A 15,920-nucleotide genomic window follows, 5' to 3' on the forward strand; every position below is an offset into this window, starting at 1 on the left:
TTAATTCGGCTGCTGCTGGCTCCGGTTCCGATCTAAACCCATCAGGTGCTGGTTCAGACAACGTTCCTCCGCAGAACCGTGAACGTCTTTCTGTCTGCGGGCGATGCGGCGGCGCTGGCGGGGGCGAGCTGCGCGTGCGAGGGAGGGAGAGAGAGAGGGAGAGAGAGAGAAAAGAGGGGGAAAGAGAGACAGAGAGAGAAAAGAGGGGGAAAGAGAGAGAGAGAGAGAGCGCCACTTGACTGTTCCGTGAAACACTGAAGCTGATCAACAGAACGGTTCTGGTGGTTCTGCTCCAACCCCCCAGTTGAGTTCTTTCTGCGAGGATCAGCCCGGTTCTGTTGGTGCTCTGACAGAGACCTGTGTTGGTCTGTGGTTCTAAAATGCTGGTCCAGGTTTCACCCACCCCCACCTGTTGGCTGGGTTAGGCTTTATATGGAAGTCTATGGAACACCAGTCTGATGCTTCATCTGGACCAGAACCAACTGATCTGTTTACAGCAGAACTCGAGTGGGAGTAGATTCTAGTTGACCCTATTGCCAGGTGTTGAAAAGGTCATTGCTAGGTGGCTAACCCCATTGATAAGTTTGGTTGACCCCATTCCCAGTTGGTTGACCTTTTTAACCTCGCTAGCCCGGCGCCTGCCGCTAGCCCGGCGCCTGCCGCTAGCGTGCTCTGTTCCTAACCCTCACTGAGACGACAGCGAAGAAGTTTGATGCTTTTATTAGAAAACAGGTTTTATTTACAGAACACAGGGGCCGCTGAAGCAAACAGGAAGCAGGAGCTTCCTTCAGACATCATCTCCATGGCTATCAGGTGAAGATGGGCGGCATCCTCCTCCACAGACCTCCACACAGGCAGTTCTTGATCCAGCGCTGCTCCCACTGCTTCATGGCGTTGGTCTTGTTGGGGGAGCGAAGCATTGTCACGCAGCCACACCTGTAGGGGGCGGCGTGTCACAGGTTAAGGGCGCTCCGAGTGATCGGGTTCTGCAACGACATCACTTCCTGTGGACTCACCTGGTGCAGGCCTTGCTCTCCTCGGTGGGGCTGACACCCATGTGAATGCAGCGCAGGTTGTCCATCTTCTGAGCTCCAGGACTCCTGAACACAAACACAGGTGAGTTCACCTGCATCCAGAGTCCTGCGCTGCAATAGGCCAGGTAAGGTTTACCTGGTGAACATATCCAGGGGGGCGGAGCCTCCCACACCCTGCAGCGACGAGGCTTTCCCGAACTGCAGCCGCAGCGGCAGCTTCCCTTGCAGCTTCACGATGATGCCGTCGTTCACTGGGAGCCAGTCCATACTGGGAACCAGCAGCTGACTGGGCAGCAGGCAGCACTCGTCTATCAGGCTTTCGTCGGGTTCCTGGGGGGGGCCGTCGTCCCGCGCTGCCAATCAGGGGACAGGAGGCGGGGCTTAGCGTCAGGTGCCCATCAATGAAACCCAACATCTGATTTTTGTAAAACGACTCATAACACCACTGAAGCTTTGTGTTCCCCCAAGGCCCTGAACGCACCACCTGCCCTTCATGTGTATTCATACATATAAAGTGACATGCTGCACCAGGCGAGGCGCTAGGTGTGGTGTTGCGGCGGCGCGTCTTACAGCACAGCCACAGCTTGGTGAGCAGCCGGAACAGCAGCTGCATGCTGTCCTGGTTGTCTGACATGGCGGTGAAGGTGGGCAGGCAGCCGGGCTTCAGCAGGCCCCAGATCCGAATCATCACCAGCATCTCCCGCAGCATTCCCAGCGACGCCCCGTCTCTCATGAAACCGAACCCGGGCCGCACCGCCGAGCCCTGCAGGAGGAAAGGTCAGGGGTCAACGGCTCTCACCTTGGATGGACGAGGCAGCTGCAGGCTAAGCCGCCATGAGGCCACCCACCTGGCTCACCTGGTTGGGCAGGTTGGCCAGCAGGTAGAGGACAAAGTCTCCCACCCACTGAATGAGCTGCTGCAGGGACTGCAGGGGGGGCCCGTCCAGGACGAACTCCTCTGTCTTCAGGTTGATCATCACCTTATCAATATCTGAGGACACACGCCGTTCAGGTCAGACGCCGCTGTTCGCCCGGCGGCCGCTTGCCTGGCGCTTACCTGTGTCGGTGTTCTTGGCGCAGATCTCAGTCAGCCGGTCGCCCGGACTCTTGTCGGGCGTGTTGAGGACGTGTGGACGTAGCAGGGACTTCAGGGTGGAGCTGATAGCGATGAGCAGCAACTTGGCATGGAAGTCGCACGCCCGCGCCGCCGTCGCCGTGGAGAGTTTGCAGAGAGACGCCTTGACGGCTACGATACGTGTGGCCAGAACCTGCAGAGATCAGAGATCAGCTGAGAGAGGGGGGCGTGGCGGCGTGGCGGGCGTGGCGGCGCTGCTGACCTGCTGCAGCGCCTGGTTCTGCCGCATGTACTCCTCATGCAGCTTCTCCACCAGGTTGTGCACCATGCTGGGCTGCACGTGCAGCAGCACGTCCCACCAGTCATAGCCCGTCACCATGCAGTACTCCAGCAGGAACAGCAGGTGACGCAGCGTGGTGTTCATGTCCAGCACCTGGCCCATAGAGGGCGACACACGCAGCATGTGGAGCTGAGGACAGACAGCAGGACAAAAGGTTTCCTCTGAAGAGATTCAGCCTCCGGTGCCAACAGACAGAGACGGACCTCACCTTGCCGTGGCCGTCCACCCCGGCCAGCGCCAGCGAGGTCCAGGAGAACTGCAGCGCCTTGAAGTGGAGGGCGGGGCCGGCGGTACGCGGGCGCTTGATGGCGGCGTCGTCCCCGGGCCGCTGAGCGGCACCGTAGAACACGCCCATGGTGTGGAGGGACAGGCGGTGCAGGATCTGGATGCTGCCGTCGTGGAATGCCAGGGCCAGACCTGCAACCAGAACCAGACCCGGTCACAGAGGGCCGGGCCGAGGACGGGTCCAGGGTCCGCCGGATCCTCACCCAAGCCGGGACAGAACTTGGTGTCCGACGCCACCTTCAGGTCGGTGTTGGAGATGGAGATGGGCAGCTTGGGCAGCGCCACAGCGGAGACGCGCTCCAGGTCGCCAGTGGTTGTCAGGATGCGCCACTTCAAGATGGTCGGCTGCTTCTCGCCCACTGCGCAGAGGTCAGGAAGTCAGGGGTCGGGTCGTCAGGGGTCGGGGTTGGGACAGGGCGGTGGGTCTTACCGACTGGAGAGCGGTGCTGGAAGATGTTGTTGACAGGAAGTCCCTCCTTCCTGAGGGACCAGCACTCCACGATGCTACCGCTCTGATTGGACGCGCACAGCAGCACCTGCAACCGGACGAGTCGTCAAAGAGTGGCCGGTTCCCACCTGGCCGGCCCCGACCCGACCCGGTGGTGCTCACCTGCTCAGAGTTCTCCCGGGTTAGGAACTTGAGGTGCGTAACGGCCGGATATTTGTCCCTCCGCAGCGGGTCGGTGGTGCAGCGCAGGAAGAGCGACGGCAGCAGCTCCGTGTCGATGCGGCACTTCTCGCTCACCACGCTCACCACCACCTGTGCACACACACAGGTTACTATAGCAACCACCACCTGCACACACACCTGGTTATCGTGTGCCTCGCCTGAGAATCATGTTACAGTAGAAACAGCATTGCCTTCGGCCCTCACCTTGTAGAACTGGACCGGCGAGGAGCTGCTGCCGTCGGTCGCCGCCACCACGATGTTCCCGCCACCGGTGAAGGCGATGTCGGCCAGCGCCACGCGGCCCCGCAGGCGGCACAGGCTCTCGCTGGCCGTCAGCAGAGCGCCGCCCGGCTTCAGCAGCGAAACCGTCACCAGGCCGCTCACCGTCACCGCCAGCCAGCCTTCCATCGGCTTCCCGCCGAAGAGCGTCAGCGATGGTGAGAACTTGACCCGCGAGAACTTTTCTCCAAAGTTGGTGGAGCCAGACTGTGGCGAGAGGACAGGTAAGGCCCGGCTGGCGCCCCGCGTGGCCTCCGGGAAGTGACCTCACCATCTCTACATGCAGTGCCAGCTTGACGCCGTTGTGCAGCCAGCTCAGCGCCACGATGGGGTCTCCATCCACTGAGCTGCTCAGGGCGCTCTCCCAGCTGTTCACCAGGTGCTCTGACATCGACCAGCACTGGATCCTGCCGTCGCCGTCCGCCGACAGCAGGCGGGAGCCTTCAGAACCGGGTCGGACCGGGTTAAAACACAGCAAGACACAATAGAGAACCAGGAAACATCAGAAACCTGCATTTAAAGCCCTGCAGAACTGGGTCAGAACTTGCAGGAGTTACAGAACCTGGACAACCGGTGACCTGGGTAAAGCTCACCTGATTGGTCCCACTCCAGACAGGAAATGACCTCTCTGTGGCCAGAATTGATGGAGAAAACGTCCCATGGATGCTCTGTGTCGATGATGTGGATCATGTGACTGACATCTGGAATATGAACAGGTTCTGATTAGGTCAGAGTGGGTTCTGATTGGGTCAGACTGGGTTTTTCCCGGGTCTCTGGTCCCTGCCTACCTTTGGTGTCGTCATCGTCGTTCTTCAGGTCGGTGGTGAAGGCCACCAGGTTCCTGCAGGACCAGGAACTCACCAGTGGGACGGACGGACAGTGGGTGCTCTTCGGACGCTTCTCCCAGTCACACACATAGGCCAGCTCCATGACTGAACCACAGAAGAAGAACCAAGACAGGTGGGCGCCTCACCTGAGAGAAAACAAACATCTGGTGAGGCTTTGTGTTCCAGATCAGGTCCGTTTACTGGTCCTGATCCTCGTAGGTCAATCATTCAGTTCTGGTGTAAACTGGGAAAGGCCCAGTAGCATTTGTCAGCAGGGGTCGCACTGCTTATGGAAACTGGGAAAAATAATAAATATACTATTTATAGTTATAATTATTTATTTAAAATTTAAATAAAATTATTTATTTAAAATTTATAATTATTTACTAAAAGAATTAATTTATATAATTAGAATTATATTAATAATATAATCTTTTTATAAATATAAAAATAATAAATATAAATAATAAATATACAAGCCCGTTCGGTTGATCAGAACCGAACGGGCTCGGTTCTGATCAATTCAGAATTCCCTTTAAAAGCTGCTCATTTAAGCCAGGTTGGGTCCGTTGGTTTGATTGGATTTTAGCAGAAATCTATACTTACCCTTTATAAGAACAGCCTTTTTAAAGTAAAACTGCAGCCGAATTGGACCCGTTCCCAGACCGAACCAGGTCCAGAAGCTGGAGGTGTTTAAAGTTCGCTGGTTAACTAGTTTAATTCAGTTTTTCAGCAGACGCTTGCATCTTGTAGCTGTTTTTAGCTTACCTGACTGATGAAGCGGCGAGAAAATAAAGAATCTTTTTCAGCCTCAGGAAAAAACAAAACTGTAGAGGAAAACTTTAATATGAATTACAAGGCCGAACCAAGCCGGGTTTAGTAGAACTGAGGTCTAGTCAAAAAATGTAGCTAAAGATGTTGTAAAACAGCCCGACTCGGTCCCACCCCCAATCAAACTAAGGCTGTACAAACAGCTGCCTGAATGTAAAACTGGATTATTAAAGCATCTCCTCAACAAGTTTCACATAAGCAGTGTACCGTTTTTCTTTTGGCGTTAGGTTCAATTTCTTTATAGATAATTTCCATTACGCTCTGTTAAACCTGTCTGCTGATTACTGAAAAGGCGCCGCGGGCAGCCCGCACTCCACGGAGGACCCATGGACATAATGGGAGGACCATTTTGCCCTCTGCGCGTTCTGTCAGGCTCTTTCGGAAAACGTTTAAAGCGCTCATGTTTACCACCGTCCACCTGCTGGTGTTTTTTATTTGAACTTCTAGAAGACATTTGAGCAGAATAATATTTAAACACTTTAATATTAACGTACATGTTTTCATTCTGCTGACAAAACGGGCAATATCCATCAAACACCACAAAATCACATCTGAAACTCAGAACTCAAGAACCACTGTGATTCTTGAGAAGAGGGACAAAACATTTTCTATGGATAAAGCACAAAATTTGAATAAAACATACACAAAATATAATTTTTTTCAAATATTTGACTAAACTAACCTGGGCCATGTCAGCACAACAATGTATGTTTTCCGGGTGTTTGCTGAATAGTTTTTACTTTTAAACTTTGTAGTAGGTGGATGGTGTCTTTAAAATCCCTGTCCTGGAGCAGAACTCAATACATTATAGTAGTTTAAAACAATTAAAAGAATACTAAGATAATATATTATGACAATTAAGTATAAGTATTCAAATAAATAATTATAAAAGTATCAATAAATTGCATTAAAATATTTTTTGGATATTTTCCAACTCAATTGAAATTTGTCCCAAGTTTTTGTCAACACTGTCAGACATAAAAAGAATGTAAAAAAAAAAAATCAGGCATTGTTGGGGGCATCAGAGCTTCTGAGGACCCCATGACGTCTTCCTTTTTCTTCTTTTGCTAATAGAGCTAGCAGCTCAAGTTAGCTTATGTTATTCTTTAGTTTTTTTCTTCCGTTTTATTCCTAAATTGTTCGTCACAACCATGATGTGTCAACAACATAACTAACAATTTACAAAACTGTTGAAATTTTGTGAATTTAATGCTTAATTTTAGTAAACTGTAAAGATTTCATGGACCCGATGAGCTACAATATGGGTTAGAATAACAGAGTAACATCATTTAAATTGAGTTAGTTTGGGATTTTGTCGACTCCATCAGAGTTTTTAACTGACATTGTGACTCTTTCAGCGATAATGTTGACAAATCTCTCTTAAATGTGCAGTTAATTCCTTTTAATGTATTTTACATAAATGGCATTACTTCACATGTATCAAGTTTTTCTTTTTACTCCCTAGTTTGTCACCACCTTCAGTTCTGTCAACTCCATCAGATGGACTTTATGTTGTTTATTGTTTTATTTCTTTTGTTTCTTGAGAAGCATTTATCTGTAAAACTGAGTAAAAATATCACTAATAGAGTTATTAAAACATAATTTTATATTTATTTTTGTCAGATGGTTATGACAAAGTTCTGGGTCAGGTCCATTAAAAATTTAATTTTCAAAAAAATGTTGCAACTGGGAGCCTGTACCTTGGCATCTTTACATTTCCAAAACATTATTTGTCATATTTGTATACATAAGCTTGAGGAATAAAAAAAAAAAAATTGGGAACATTTAAACCTATTTTGTCCCACTTCTCAAGAATCACTGATATGTTGTTAATAGTCACACTCTGCAATATAAAAACAACAAAACCACCAGTCAGTATTGTAGATGTACTTATTCTTTATTTAATGAAGGAAAAAACTCATAGAGATTAAAATCCATTTTTTTTCAACATTACTGTGGGAGCATTAGCAGAATGCCTGTCAGTGAACAGGTTCTCCAACGCCCAATCAGAGTGCATCCTGCTGGTTGGGAAGGACTAGGGGTTACTTTGGATCATCTGCAAATGTGGTTGCTGCCGGTCTGGTGGAGAAATCCGAGGTTCTTAACATGGCTCCACCACCTGTGGGTTGGGTCAGTGATGTCACAGCAGGCTCTGACCTCAGCGTGGAAGAAGTTATGCTCTCTGCAAAGTGGGTCTGTTCTCAAGTCCAGAATCCACCCAGACAAACAGCTGAACTCCAACAATCAACGGATTTTAGGGTTTCATTTATTTTACTGCATCAATTTCAATCATGAACAGCTACTGACTTCCTGTTTAGTTTTGTCAAATTAAAAATGTCAAAATCAAACTCCTGCTTCGCTCTCTGAGGTTAGACTGAAAGCGACCAGTTGTCTCCACTGGACGTCTACTCAGCAGCTGATTGGATCAGGTGAGAACATCCTGTCTATAAGGATCCATCATGATGCTGCTGACCCATGATCCTGCTCAGGATTGGTCCACACTTAGTTCTGGATCTGGTCCTGGTGGTCTCACTGATTGTCCTGGTTGGTGAACTGTCCAGCCTCCCACAGCAGCGCTCTCTGGTTCTTATGACGAACGACTCGAGTGGACTCCACCACCTGAGACAAGAGACAGAGGGGACATCATGGTGATGAAATCAATACATGTGGAACCAGTCAGTGAAGTCTTTCAAAGTAAAAGTCTTTAGTGTCAGGGTTCAAATAACTCAAACTCCTGAAGATTTCCAGGTTGATCCAGAAATCTAGACATGCTAACTAGCCACTTGCTAAACACATGTCATCTCTTCAGCCTTTGAGTTGAGAACCAACTGGGCCAGCGATCGCCTGTCCAGCAGAACCATCATTCAAAGTCTGACCGGGTTACAGAAAGCTTAGAGTGCTGATGGCTCAGACCCGGTAAAAGTTCAAAACCTTTTGGATTTAAACTCCTTTTATGACCACAGTTTCATCTCCACGTCTCCCTCTGCTGTAGGACCAGTCGGTCCGGAGAACTGGACCAACTGACAGTTCTGTTTGACCCGGATCTACGGAATTATTGCAGGAATCTTCAGATCTTCAGAATGTTGCTGAAGAGATGTTTAGGCAGGAATCACCATAGCAACCAATGACTCAACTTCTTCTTTGCATCATGGCTGCCTCCATAGACCCAGTAAACCCAAACCACTGGGTCAGAACCTCTTAAACAGACATCAATTGAGGACTAAACATTCTGGGTTCTACAGAAACTCTCAAATAGCTTTTTAGAATAAAGCTCATAGATTCTCTTCAAGGTAAAAGTACTGCTCTGTAATGGATTGGGCCAGGTTCTCCAGAGGTTCTGTGGACACCTTGAGTCTGTTGATTATCTTGTGTTCTAGCTGGGGTTGGTTCTGTAAATGGTGTAACTGGTTTTTATCTTGCACCATTTCAGGGTCTCCAGTGCTTACCTCATTGTTGATGTCATCAACCGGCTGGATTCCTGCGTACTGAAAGACAGAAACATCTTCAGACAGGAAGTCCCACCTCTCAGGCTGAGACTACCAAAATAAAAGTAGGAGACTCACAGCGCTCTCTTCCAGCTTCAGCTTGGCTCGGTGTTCCTCAAAGTCCTGCAGCAGCGTCTCCGTCAAACCTCGAAGAACCGTCCGGACTGCCAGTGGGGAGGAAGAGGCCGGGGACGCTGAGGAGGTCCAGGGCTTAGCAGTGACAAGGGAGGCGGAGGGCAGCAGGACGCTGAGATGAGAAGAGGACGAGGACAGCCTGGCGGGTTTCTCTGAGACACAGGAAGGAAGCACAACGTATACATTAGCAGGCATGCTAACACACAACCTTGAGGGATACCTGAGACATTAACCACAAAGTGGCTGTGAGCAAATAGGACGTCCATGTTCTGGTTCTAGAGGAGTTCTAATGCCTCCTTAGAACCTGCTTTATGTCCATCAACAGTTAACCTGAATAAATCTCCAACACTCTACTGCTGGGAGACACTGCCCCCCACAGGCCACCCCAGGAAGGACAGCCCTGTTCTCCTTGAAGGAGGTGTGGTGTTCCTGAGGAGGCCATCATACAGAGACTGGACTCTGAGTCAGAAACTGTTACTAATTGACTCGGTCTGCTGGACTCTAGCCTCATTAGGTTACTCATTGTGTCGCCAGTTTGACCTGGAGCAGGCCCGGTTCTGGCCTAGTCTGGACCTCCTGGGAAACACCAACCCAGTATCAGAACCTTGAAAAACTATCAAGCTGAGGCTTCCCATAAATATGGCTCAGGGTTCTTTAAAAATGACAGACCTTAGCAGCAGCCCAAAGGAACCAGCAGTGAGACTCTTGATCCCAGACGGTTCCCTGATCTGAACACTGAGATAATGTTCCTCCACTAACTGACAGCAGGAACATCAGGATGCTCACAGGAGAATACTGATCCGGCGAAGGGAGCTGAAGTCAAGGGATCTGTCCCCAATCCGAGGGAGATCAGCTGGCTTCACGGCCAGGCATGTGCAGGGCGGGGCGGAGTGAACAATGCCTCCTGTGGTGTCACCCCACCGACCAGTTTCCTCTACCCGTTGTGTGAGATGAGCTGGATGAGGATGGAACAGCTTGGTGAAAATGGCCAAAAATAATTGACAGGACAGTGAACATCAGCAACCTTTTCCAAAACCGCCTCGGGTTCAATTCATCTCAGTGACAATAGATCCAATATCACGCCTGAATGTAAATATTTCTATTTCTCATTAAAACTGAAACTAAAAAGCCGGTGCCATTAAACTTAGGACAGGAACCTGGTACCTGTTTTAAGTGGTGGGTAGAACTGCCTCATGGCCGTCCTGGATGCCTGTTCTGCCAGAGGAGCCGGAGAGAAGATGGGTCGACTGGTTTCCTTCATGGACTCCCTCAGCTCTCTCAGCTCCTGTTCTCTTTTTAGAGCTTCTTCAATCTCCTTCTCAATGAAGTCTGGAGCTCCTTGCCCTCTGGACTGCAGGCCTGTGGCCTCCAGGTTTTTCCTCCAGCTCTGAGGGAGCTCTAGTTCATGTAGGGTTGTTGGTGTAAGGGAGGCAGGAGGGGAGGAAGCCATTTGTTTTCTGCCCTCAGAGTCCCTTGGTGAGAATAAGGAGGTGGTTGGGTTCGTCTGGAAGAACCAGGACTCATTAGGATGTCGGTGAGGACAACATGGAGAGAGGAACACTTCGTCTGCTCCAGAATCGGACTCAGGCTTGTCTCCTGAGTGTGAGTCAGCCTCTTCTCTCTTGTACCCCAGCTGTGGAGGAGGAGCTCTGCCATCTGGTTCCTGGATCTCAGGTTGCTGAGGGCCCTCCTCCCTTTGGTTTTCCCTTTGGGTTTTTCTGTGGAGGATGAAGCTCAGTGGATTCTTCTCAAAGGTTCTGTCAGGTGTCAGGGACAGCAGTGAACGTCTGGTTTCAATTCTGACCATCTCCGCTTGACCACTGCTGTGCTTCAGGCCTCGAGATTTCCGTAGCTCTGCCTCACGTTCCTGAGTTAATCGGATCTCCCTATCAATGGGGGTTTCAGGGAACACCTTGGATTTCTTGCAGTGATCAAGGAGGCCATCATCACTGGCATAGCCTCCAGCCACTTCTACTGACAGTTCCTCTTGGCCAGAGTCTTCAAAGATGCTACTCTCTCTACTCAGACTGCCATCGGATCGGAGCACTGTCACACTCCTCTGAAGATCCATCTCATCTCCACCTGCTGGTCTAAATGGAGTTGTGTTATCGACTGCCTCCATGGCACCATAGACCTTCACCTTCCTTGACACATAAGCATTAGAATCCAATTCTAGAGTCAAGTCTGACAGGATTCTGGGTGACCGGACAGGACTGAGCATCTGTGCCAGTTGGTCTTGCTCTATCTGTAGAAACTTCTGTCGGGCTGCACCAAAGTTGATCTGCTCCTTCACCACGGCCCCTGGCACAGCAGTTTGAGGAGGTTCTGGTCTGGAGAGAGCAGGACTGAAGCTCAAACTGAACCCCTCTATCAGTCTATCTGTGGACAGGATGGGGTCCAGAACCTCCGCTTGGTTCTGTGGTTCTGGTTGGCTCCTCCTAGGAGCCTGGCTGTGGATGATCATCTTACGAAGCTGCTTTTCCTCATCCTCATCTATGATTTTCATCCCGTTGTTGGGATCCACCATATACTGATAGTCTCCATTGCTCTCTGAGAACAGACTCTCTGGCTTCTTGTTGCTGCTGTAGGTCTGTAGTTTGAATCCTTTCTCTTTCTTCAGGACGGCCAATTGAGCCTGGCGCTGTGGTGACACCATCCAGGCTTCGTTCATCTCCGCCTCCGGACTCCTGGGATCCTCCACAAAGGAGTAGAAGCCGCTCTGAGAGCTGGAGCTGCTACCAGGACTGCTGGGCTGCCATTCGTCACTGCTAGAGTCCCCATCCTGCACCATGACATGCTGGACTTTGACTAGGCCATTCCGGGTTCTGTCGTTTTCCTGGGAGCCAGAGTCCTGGTCCGCCAGGCCAGGAGCAGGCCCAACAATGGTTCTCAGGTCTGAGGGCTGCAGTATGGGGGACAGAGGCTTCAGCACCCACCTCCTGGGGGAGCTGTCCATGCCTGTAGGGGGCGTTGTGGAGCCACAGGGGGGAGAACCGTCTCTGGATCTCTGAGAACTTTGTGGGGACCAAGCAGGCAAACAAACTTCGGTGGAGAGTCTCTGAAACAACAGCAAAGACAGTTACTGAAGCTCAGAAGCAATAAACTGATCAGCAACACCCAGGCAGTCCTGGGGGCCGTTTGCAAAGCATTCTGGGATCTGTAGTCCCCATAGAGTCTGAGCCAGGCTGGGAGAAATGAAACTGAAGTCACAGAGCAAAGGAACGTCTGACTGATCAGAGATGAGTTTAAACCCTAGAGAGGAGCGGCTCGGATCACCTGACGCAACAACCCGTCTCTTATCAGACTAGCCCTGCAGGTCCAGAGATAAACCTGCTGATACTGGCGGTTCTGATGGACCCGCTCCAGGTGTTGAAGGCAGCTGTTCTTACAGGAGCTTTTAAACTGTGAGGATCTACACTGGTTTCCACTTCAACAGTCCCAGTAAGCCAGTCTTAAACTGGATCTCATGCTGGTTCTGTTGGTGGTTGACCCACAGAATCCCCCTTACTGGGTTCGGCCCGAGTGTGTTTAAATCCAGAATCCGACTCAGTTCACTGACATCTAAACTGGTTCAACTCATCCAGTTTGAAACTGGTTTCATACTGAATTCTACAGGGTTCTGGACTGATTCTGTTTCCTCTGGTTTCAAACTGGATTAGATCCATCTGCACTGGTTTCATGCTGCTTTTGAACTGATTCTGGACCGTTTCCATTTAAACTGCCTCTATACTGGTTTAAACTGGTTTGATTTTTCATTATTTTGTACAGGAGTTGGTTCTTTGGAATAAATTGGTATTAAATCTGGATCAGAACTGTCTAATGAGACGGTGAGAACCCGGACCACCAGAACATTCAGAACATTCAGAACATTCAGAGCCGCAGCTCCGCCTGCGAGTGGCTGATAAGACGCCGCTCCCGCAGCTGGAGGCTGATAAGCAACCGCCCGCTGAGCTGGGTCAGAACCAGTGTATGTGTTCCTGTCTGTGTGTTTTTGCGTGTATTCCTCTGTATGTATGTGTGTGTGTGTTCCTGTGTGTGTGTGTGTGTTGTTTCTGGATCGAGCCAGACAGCCCCGCCTTACGGACCCAAAGATCTGGTCAGCCTCTGGCCTCAAATCACCTGAACAACAGAATCTTTCTTACCTTGATCAGCGTCCAGCAGCAGCCGCAGGTCTGAAGAGCAGCTGCCTGAGGGGACGAAGGTCGTTGTGAGGCCCCGCCCACTCACAGGCCCCCGCCCACCCATAGCCCCGCCCACCTGCTCTCCTCAGCAGGTGGACTCTGGATCATCACCATGGAGACAGTCGGGCTTTCTGGGTTCTGAGAGCAGGGTTTCCTAGGCCTGGTCCTCCAGGCTCACTGCAGCCAGGTGATTTCAGTTGACAGGTGTTTGCTGTCTGCTGAATCAGGCATAATGAAGCTGGGAAACAGCTAAAACATGCAGGGCAGTATTTTTTCTTCTATCTCTTTTGCTAGTTGCACAGCTAAAGCTAAAGGCTATGACACATTAGGGAACGCTCTTTTTAGGGCGTAGCTTAGATAGAGGCTAACAAAATGAATGCAAAACTTTTGTTTGATACCATTTTGTCCTGCTAACTCCTAAAGGTAGGAAAAGAAATGGACCAGCTGTATTTTGATATTAATAAATAGAAATTATGAATTCAACTCCCTGACTCTTTTTCAACCTCATACATCAAGAACTCAGGATGGAGGACGAATAATTCTCCACAGCAGTGAGCCTGGAGGCCCAGAGAACCAGGGGAACCCTGCCCCCTGCTGGACCGGCAGCGGTACTGCATCAGGTTGTTGGCAGCCTCACCTTGTTCTCCGAGTCCAGACTGAGAGCCAGAACCTTCCACGGTGGAGTGTACTGGAACATTCTGCTGCTCCAACTGGACCTGGCCTGTTCTTGCTGGTGCTGGTTAAAGACAGAAAGAGTCCACAGAGGGGAATGTGGACATTTATTAAATAGAGGAATTATGTATATAAGTTGCACATGTACCAGTACCGGTATCGGTACCTGCTGTAAGTTCTGCTCAGAGCTCCAGGATGATCAGTCTGGATGAATCTAAACGCTGATAAACCAGCAGATCAATCTGATCAATCTGATCTCTGATCAATGGCTCCATGTTCTCCTCAGGTAGCGGCTCACCTGGATGCAGCTACTGATGGACCTGTGATTGTCTCCACACCTGATCAATAATCAAACTGTCTGATCAGCCCTGGTTTCTCTTTAGGGACAATAAATAGATTCATTCAGACCAGGAGTTTCATCTTTATGAGACTCAAACTGAGCAACATGATTGTTGACGTTGGACTGAGGTTTTCACATCCTTTATTTCTATTTTCTGTATTTTCTGTTGGCTTATTCTCTGAGGATAAACGGGTTCAGTTTCATTGTTTATGTTTAAACAATAAAAGATTCATAAGTTTGATGCTTCTTGGACTAAATAACTGAATCAAGTCAGGTTTCAGTGTATTTAGGTGAGTTTTGATGCCTTCTAGTTTTTTGTTGTCTGTGTTAAAAGTGGCTGCTGCACATTTTTACTGCAGGTAAAAAGTTTATCTTTATACAAACTTTCACACCATGTTCATTTCATACATGTTGCCTTTTTGTAAAATATGGCGCCACACATTTTTTGTGTGTGTGCACACTTTATCAGGCCCTGAGGGTTTTTTTGCGCCGACTTTTCTGTTTTTGTGTGTGAAAGCTGCGCAGTGTTTAAAACAGAGTTCAGCTCTGGTTCTGAAGCTGAAGGACCTAACGACAGGTTCTGCTGGTTCTGGTTTATGTTTGGTCTGCTTTCCCAGGGTGTTCTGCTCTTCATGAAGGTTTTGGTTTCTTTACTGTCGGAATCAGAACCAAGCCCAGCCATCAGACAGATAGAGATTCAATAAAATTTAAACCGTCAGCTCTGATTGGTTGAGGCAGAAAATAAACAGCAAAGGAACGACAGGCTAAAATCGATTAGCAACACAGGTAGCTGACATCATCATGATGTCACACAGGTAGGAACACGGAAAGACAAGCAGGACTCACCAAAGATCCACCAGACAACTCAGAGCGACGAGAGAGTGTGTGTGTCTGTGTGTGTGTGTGTTGCTGAGCAGGGGAATTAGACAGGAATTCTGCTGATCGACAGAAACACAGACACAATATTTGCCCCCCCAACCCCCGCATTACCCCTCCCCCAACTTGCCCTTATGTCAACACACACACACAGGTTTGTATTTCTATCTATGTCGGGACACACTGAACTGGATCCTCAGCGGGTCCAGACGTTCCAATTCTGACCCTCATGGGTCTTAAGGATTTTATCATCATGATTCCTCACATTTTTATCATCAGAAACTATGAAGTCAGGACTGAACTGTAACACACGCAGCTGCCTGCAGGTGGCAGCAGCTGGACTTCATGACAGATGAGATTAAAAATGGGAAAATATCCTACTGCGCTGCCAGCAGCAGCCTGAACCGTTGCTACCAGGCAGGATGGATCCACGCTTTCATGTTGTTGATGCCAAGTTGTGACCAGACCCTCTGAATGTTGCAGCAGAAATCCAGACTCATCAGATCAGGAAACGTTTTTGCAATTTTCTGTTGTCCAGTTTTGGTGACAATTGTGTGAATTGTAGCCTCAGTTTCCTCTTCTTTGCTGACAGACGGTGTGGTCATCTGCTGCTGTAGCTCATCTGCCTCAAGGTTGACGTGTTGTGCGTGCAGAGATGCTCTTCTGCAGACCTCGATTGTAACGAGTGGTTATTTGAGTGATGCTTGGCTTGAACTGCAGCAGATCATGTTGGCCATATTTACATGCCTAAATGCATTGAGATGCTGCCATGTGATTGGCTGGTTTTACATTTGCATTAATGAGAAGTTGGACAGGTGTACCTAATAAAGTGGACAGTGAGTGAGTGTAGATTTAGGTCATGTAATTAGCTCTACACCCTTCAGAAAATG

General features: G+C 49.3%; 2 protein-coding genes across 8 annotated transcripts; both read right to left on the bottom strand.

The window, feature by feature from the left end:
• Positions 1-6: 6 nt before the first annotated feature.
• LOC122838746 (mediator of RNA polymerase II transcription subunit 16-like) lies at positions 7-5,650 on the bottom strand. Of its 5 annotated transcripts, XR_006371945.1 has the most exons (18): positions 5,279-5,650; positions 5,117-5,193; positions 4,472-4,656; positions 4,277-4,384; positions 3,955-4,124; positions 3,609-3,890; positions 3,345-3,494; positions 3,165-3,270; positions 2,938-3,093; positions 2,658-2,866; positions 2,372-2,578; positions 2,092-2,302; positions 1,883-2,025; positions 1,605-1,797; positions 1,171-1,387; positions 1,017-1,100; positions 744-936; positions 7-128 (listed from the first exon to the last, which is right to left on the bottom strand). XR_006371945.1 is itself a non-coding variant. In XM_044129666.1 (17 exons), exons 3-17 carry the CDS (start codon positions 4,611-4,613, stop codon positions 810-812), a joined length of 2,505 nt encoding a protein of 834 aa, XP_043985601.1. In that variant the 5' UTR covers positions 4,614-4,656; positions 5,117-5,193; positions 5,279-5,650; the 3' UTR covers positions 705-809. The 5 variants fall into 5 exon arrangements, 4 of the variants coding, with proteins under 4 accessions (XP_043985601.1, XP_043985603.1, XP_043985602.1 ...); XM_044129666.1 differs by lacking the exon at positions 7-128 and having other exon boundaries at positions 705-936; XM_044129668.1 differs by lacking the exon at positions 7-128 and having other exon boundaries at positions 705-936; positions 1,892-2,025; positions 5,279-5,649.
• Positions 5,651-7,217: 1,567 nt separating this feature from the next.
• Positions 7,218-15,164, bottom strand: LOC122838249 (mitotic spindle positioning). 3 transcript variants are annotated; one of them, XM_044128745.1, is made up of 7 exons: positions 15,001-15,164; positions 13,780-13,878; positions 13,104-13,148; positions 10,126-12,019; positions 8,905-9,113; positions 8,788-8,826; positions 7,218-7,960 (listed from the first exon to the last, which is right to left on the bottom strand). In XM_044128745.1, exons 1-7 carry the CDS (start codon positions 15,139-15,141, stop codon positions 7,871-7,873), a joined length of 2,517 nt encoding a protein of 838 aa, XP_043984680.1. In that variant the 5' UTR covers positions 15,142-15,164; the 3' UTR covers positions 7,218-7,870. The 3 variants fall into 3 exon arrangements, with proteins under 3 accessions (XP_043984680.1, XP_043984682.1, XP_043984681.1); XM_044128746.1 differs by lacking the exons at positions 7,218-7,960; positions 8,788-8,826 and adding an exon at positions 9,748-9,916; XM_044128747.1 differs by lacking the exons at positions 13,104-13,148; positions 15,001-15,164 and having other exon boundaries at positions 13,780-13,859.
• Positions 15,165-15,920: the final 756 nt, after the last annotated feature.

Source organism: Gambusia affinis, linkage group LG10 (genome assembly GCF_019740435.1).
Source record: "Gambusia affinis linkage group LG10, SWU_Gaff_1.0, whole genome shotgun sequence".
Taxonomy (NCBI): Eukaryota; Metazoa; Chordata; class Actinopteri; order Cyprinodontiformes; family Poeciliidae; genus Gambusia; species Gambusia affinis.

Bases quoted from the DNA above. Each gene is read 5' to 3' on its own strand.
- LOC122838249 (XM_044128745.1), bottom strand. From the start codon at position 15,141: ATGCGGGGGTTGGGGGGGCAAATATTGTGTCTGTGTTTCTGTCGATCA. The intron at 13,149-13,779 runs GTGAGGCTGCCA...TCGTCCCCTCAG, and splicing joins GTCTGGACTCGGAGAACAAG to GCAGCTGCTCTTCAGACCTG. The intron at 8,827-8,904 runs GTGAGTCTCCTA...TCTGTCTTTCAG, and splicing joins TGAAGCTGGAAGAGAGCGCT to TACGCAGGAATCCAGCCGGT.
- LOC122838746 (XM_044129667.1), bottom strand. From the start codon at position 4,613: ATGGAGCTGGCCTATGTGTGTGACTGGGAGAAGCGTCCGAAGAGCACC. The intron at 4,125-4,276 runs GTGAGCTTTACC...CCGGTTCTGAAG, and splicing joins TCTGGAGTGGGACCAATCAG to GCTCCCGCCTGCTGTCGGCG. The intron at 3,495-3,608 runs GTGAGGGCCGAA...GTGTGTGCACAG, and splicing joins CGCCGGTCCAGTTCTACAAG to GTGGTGGTGAGCGTGGTGAG.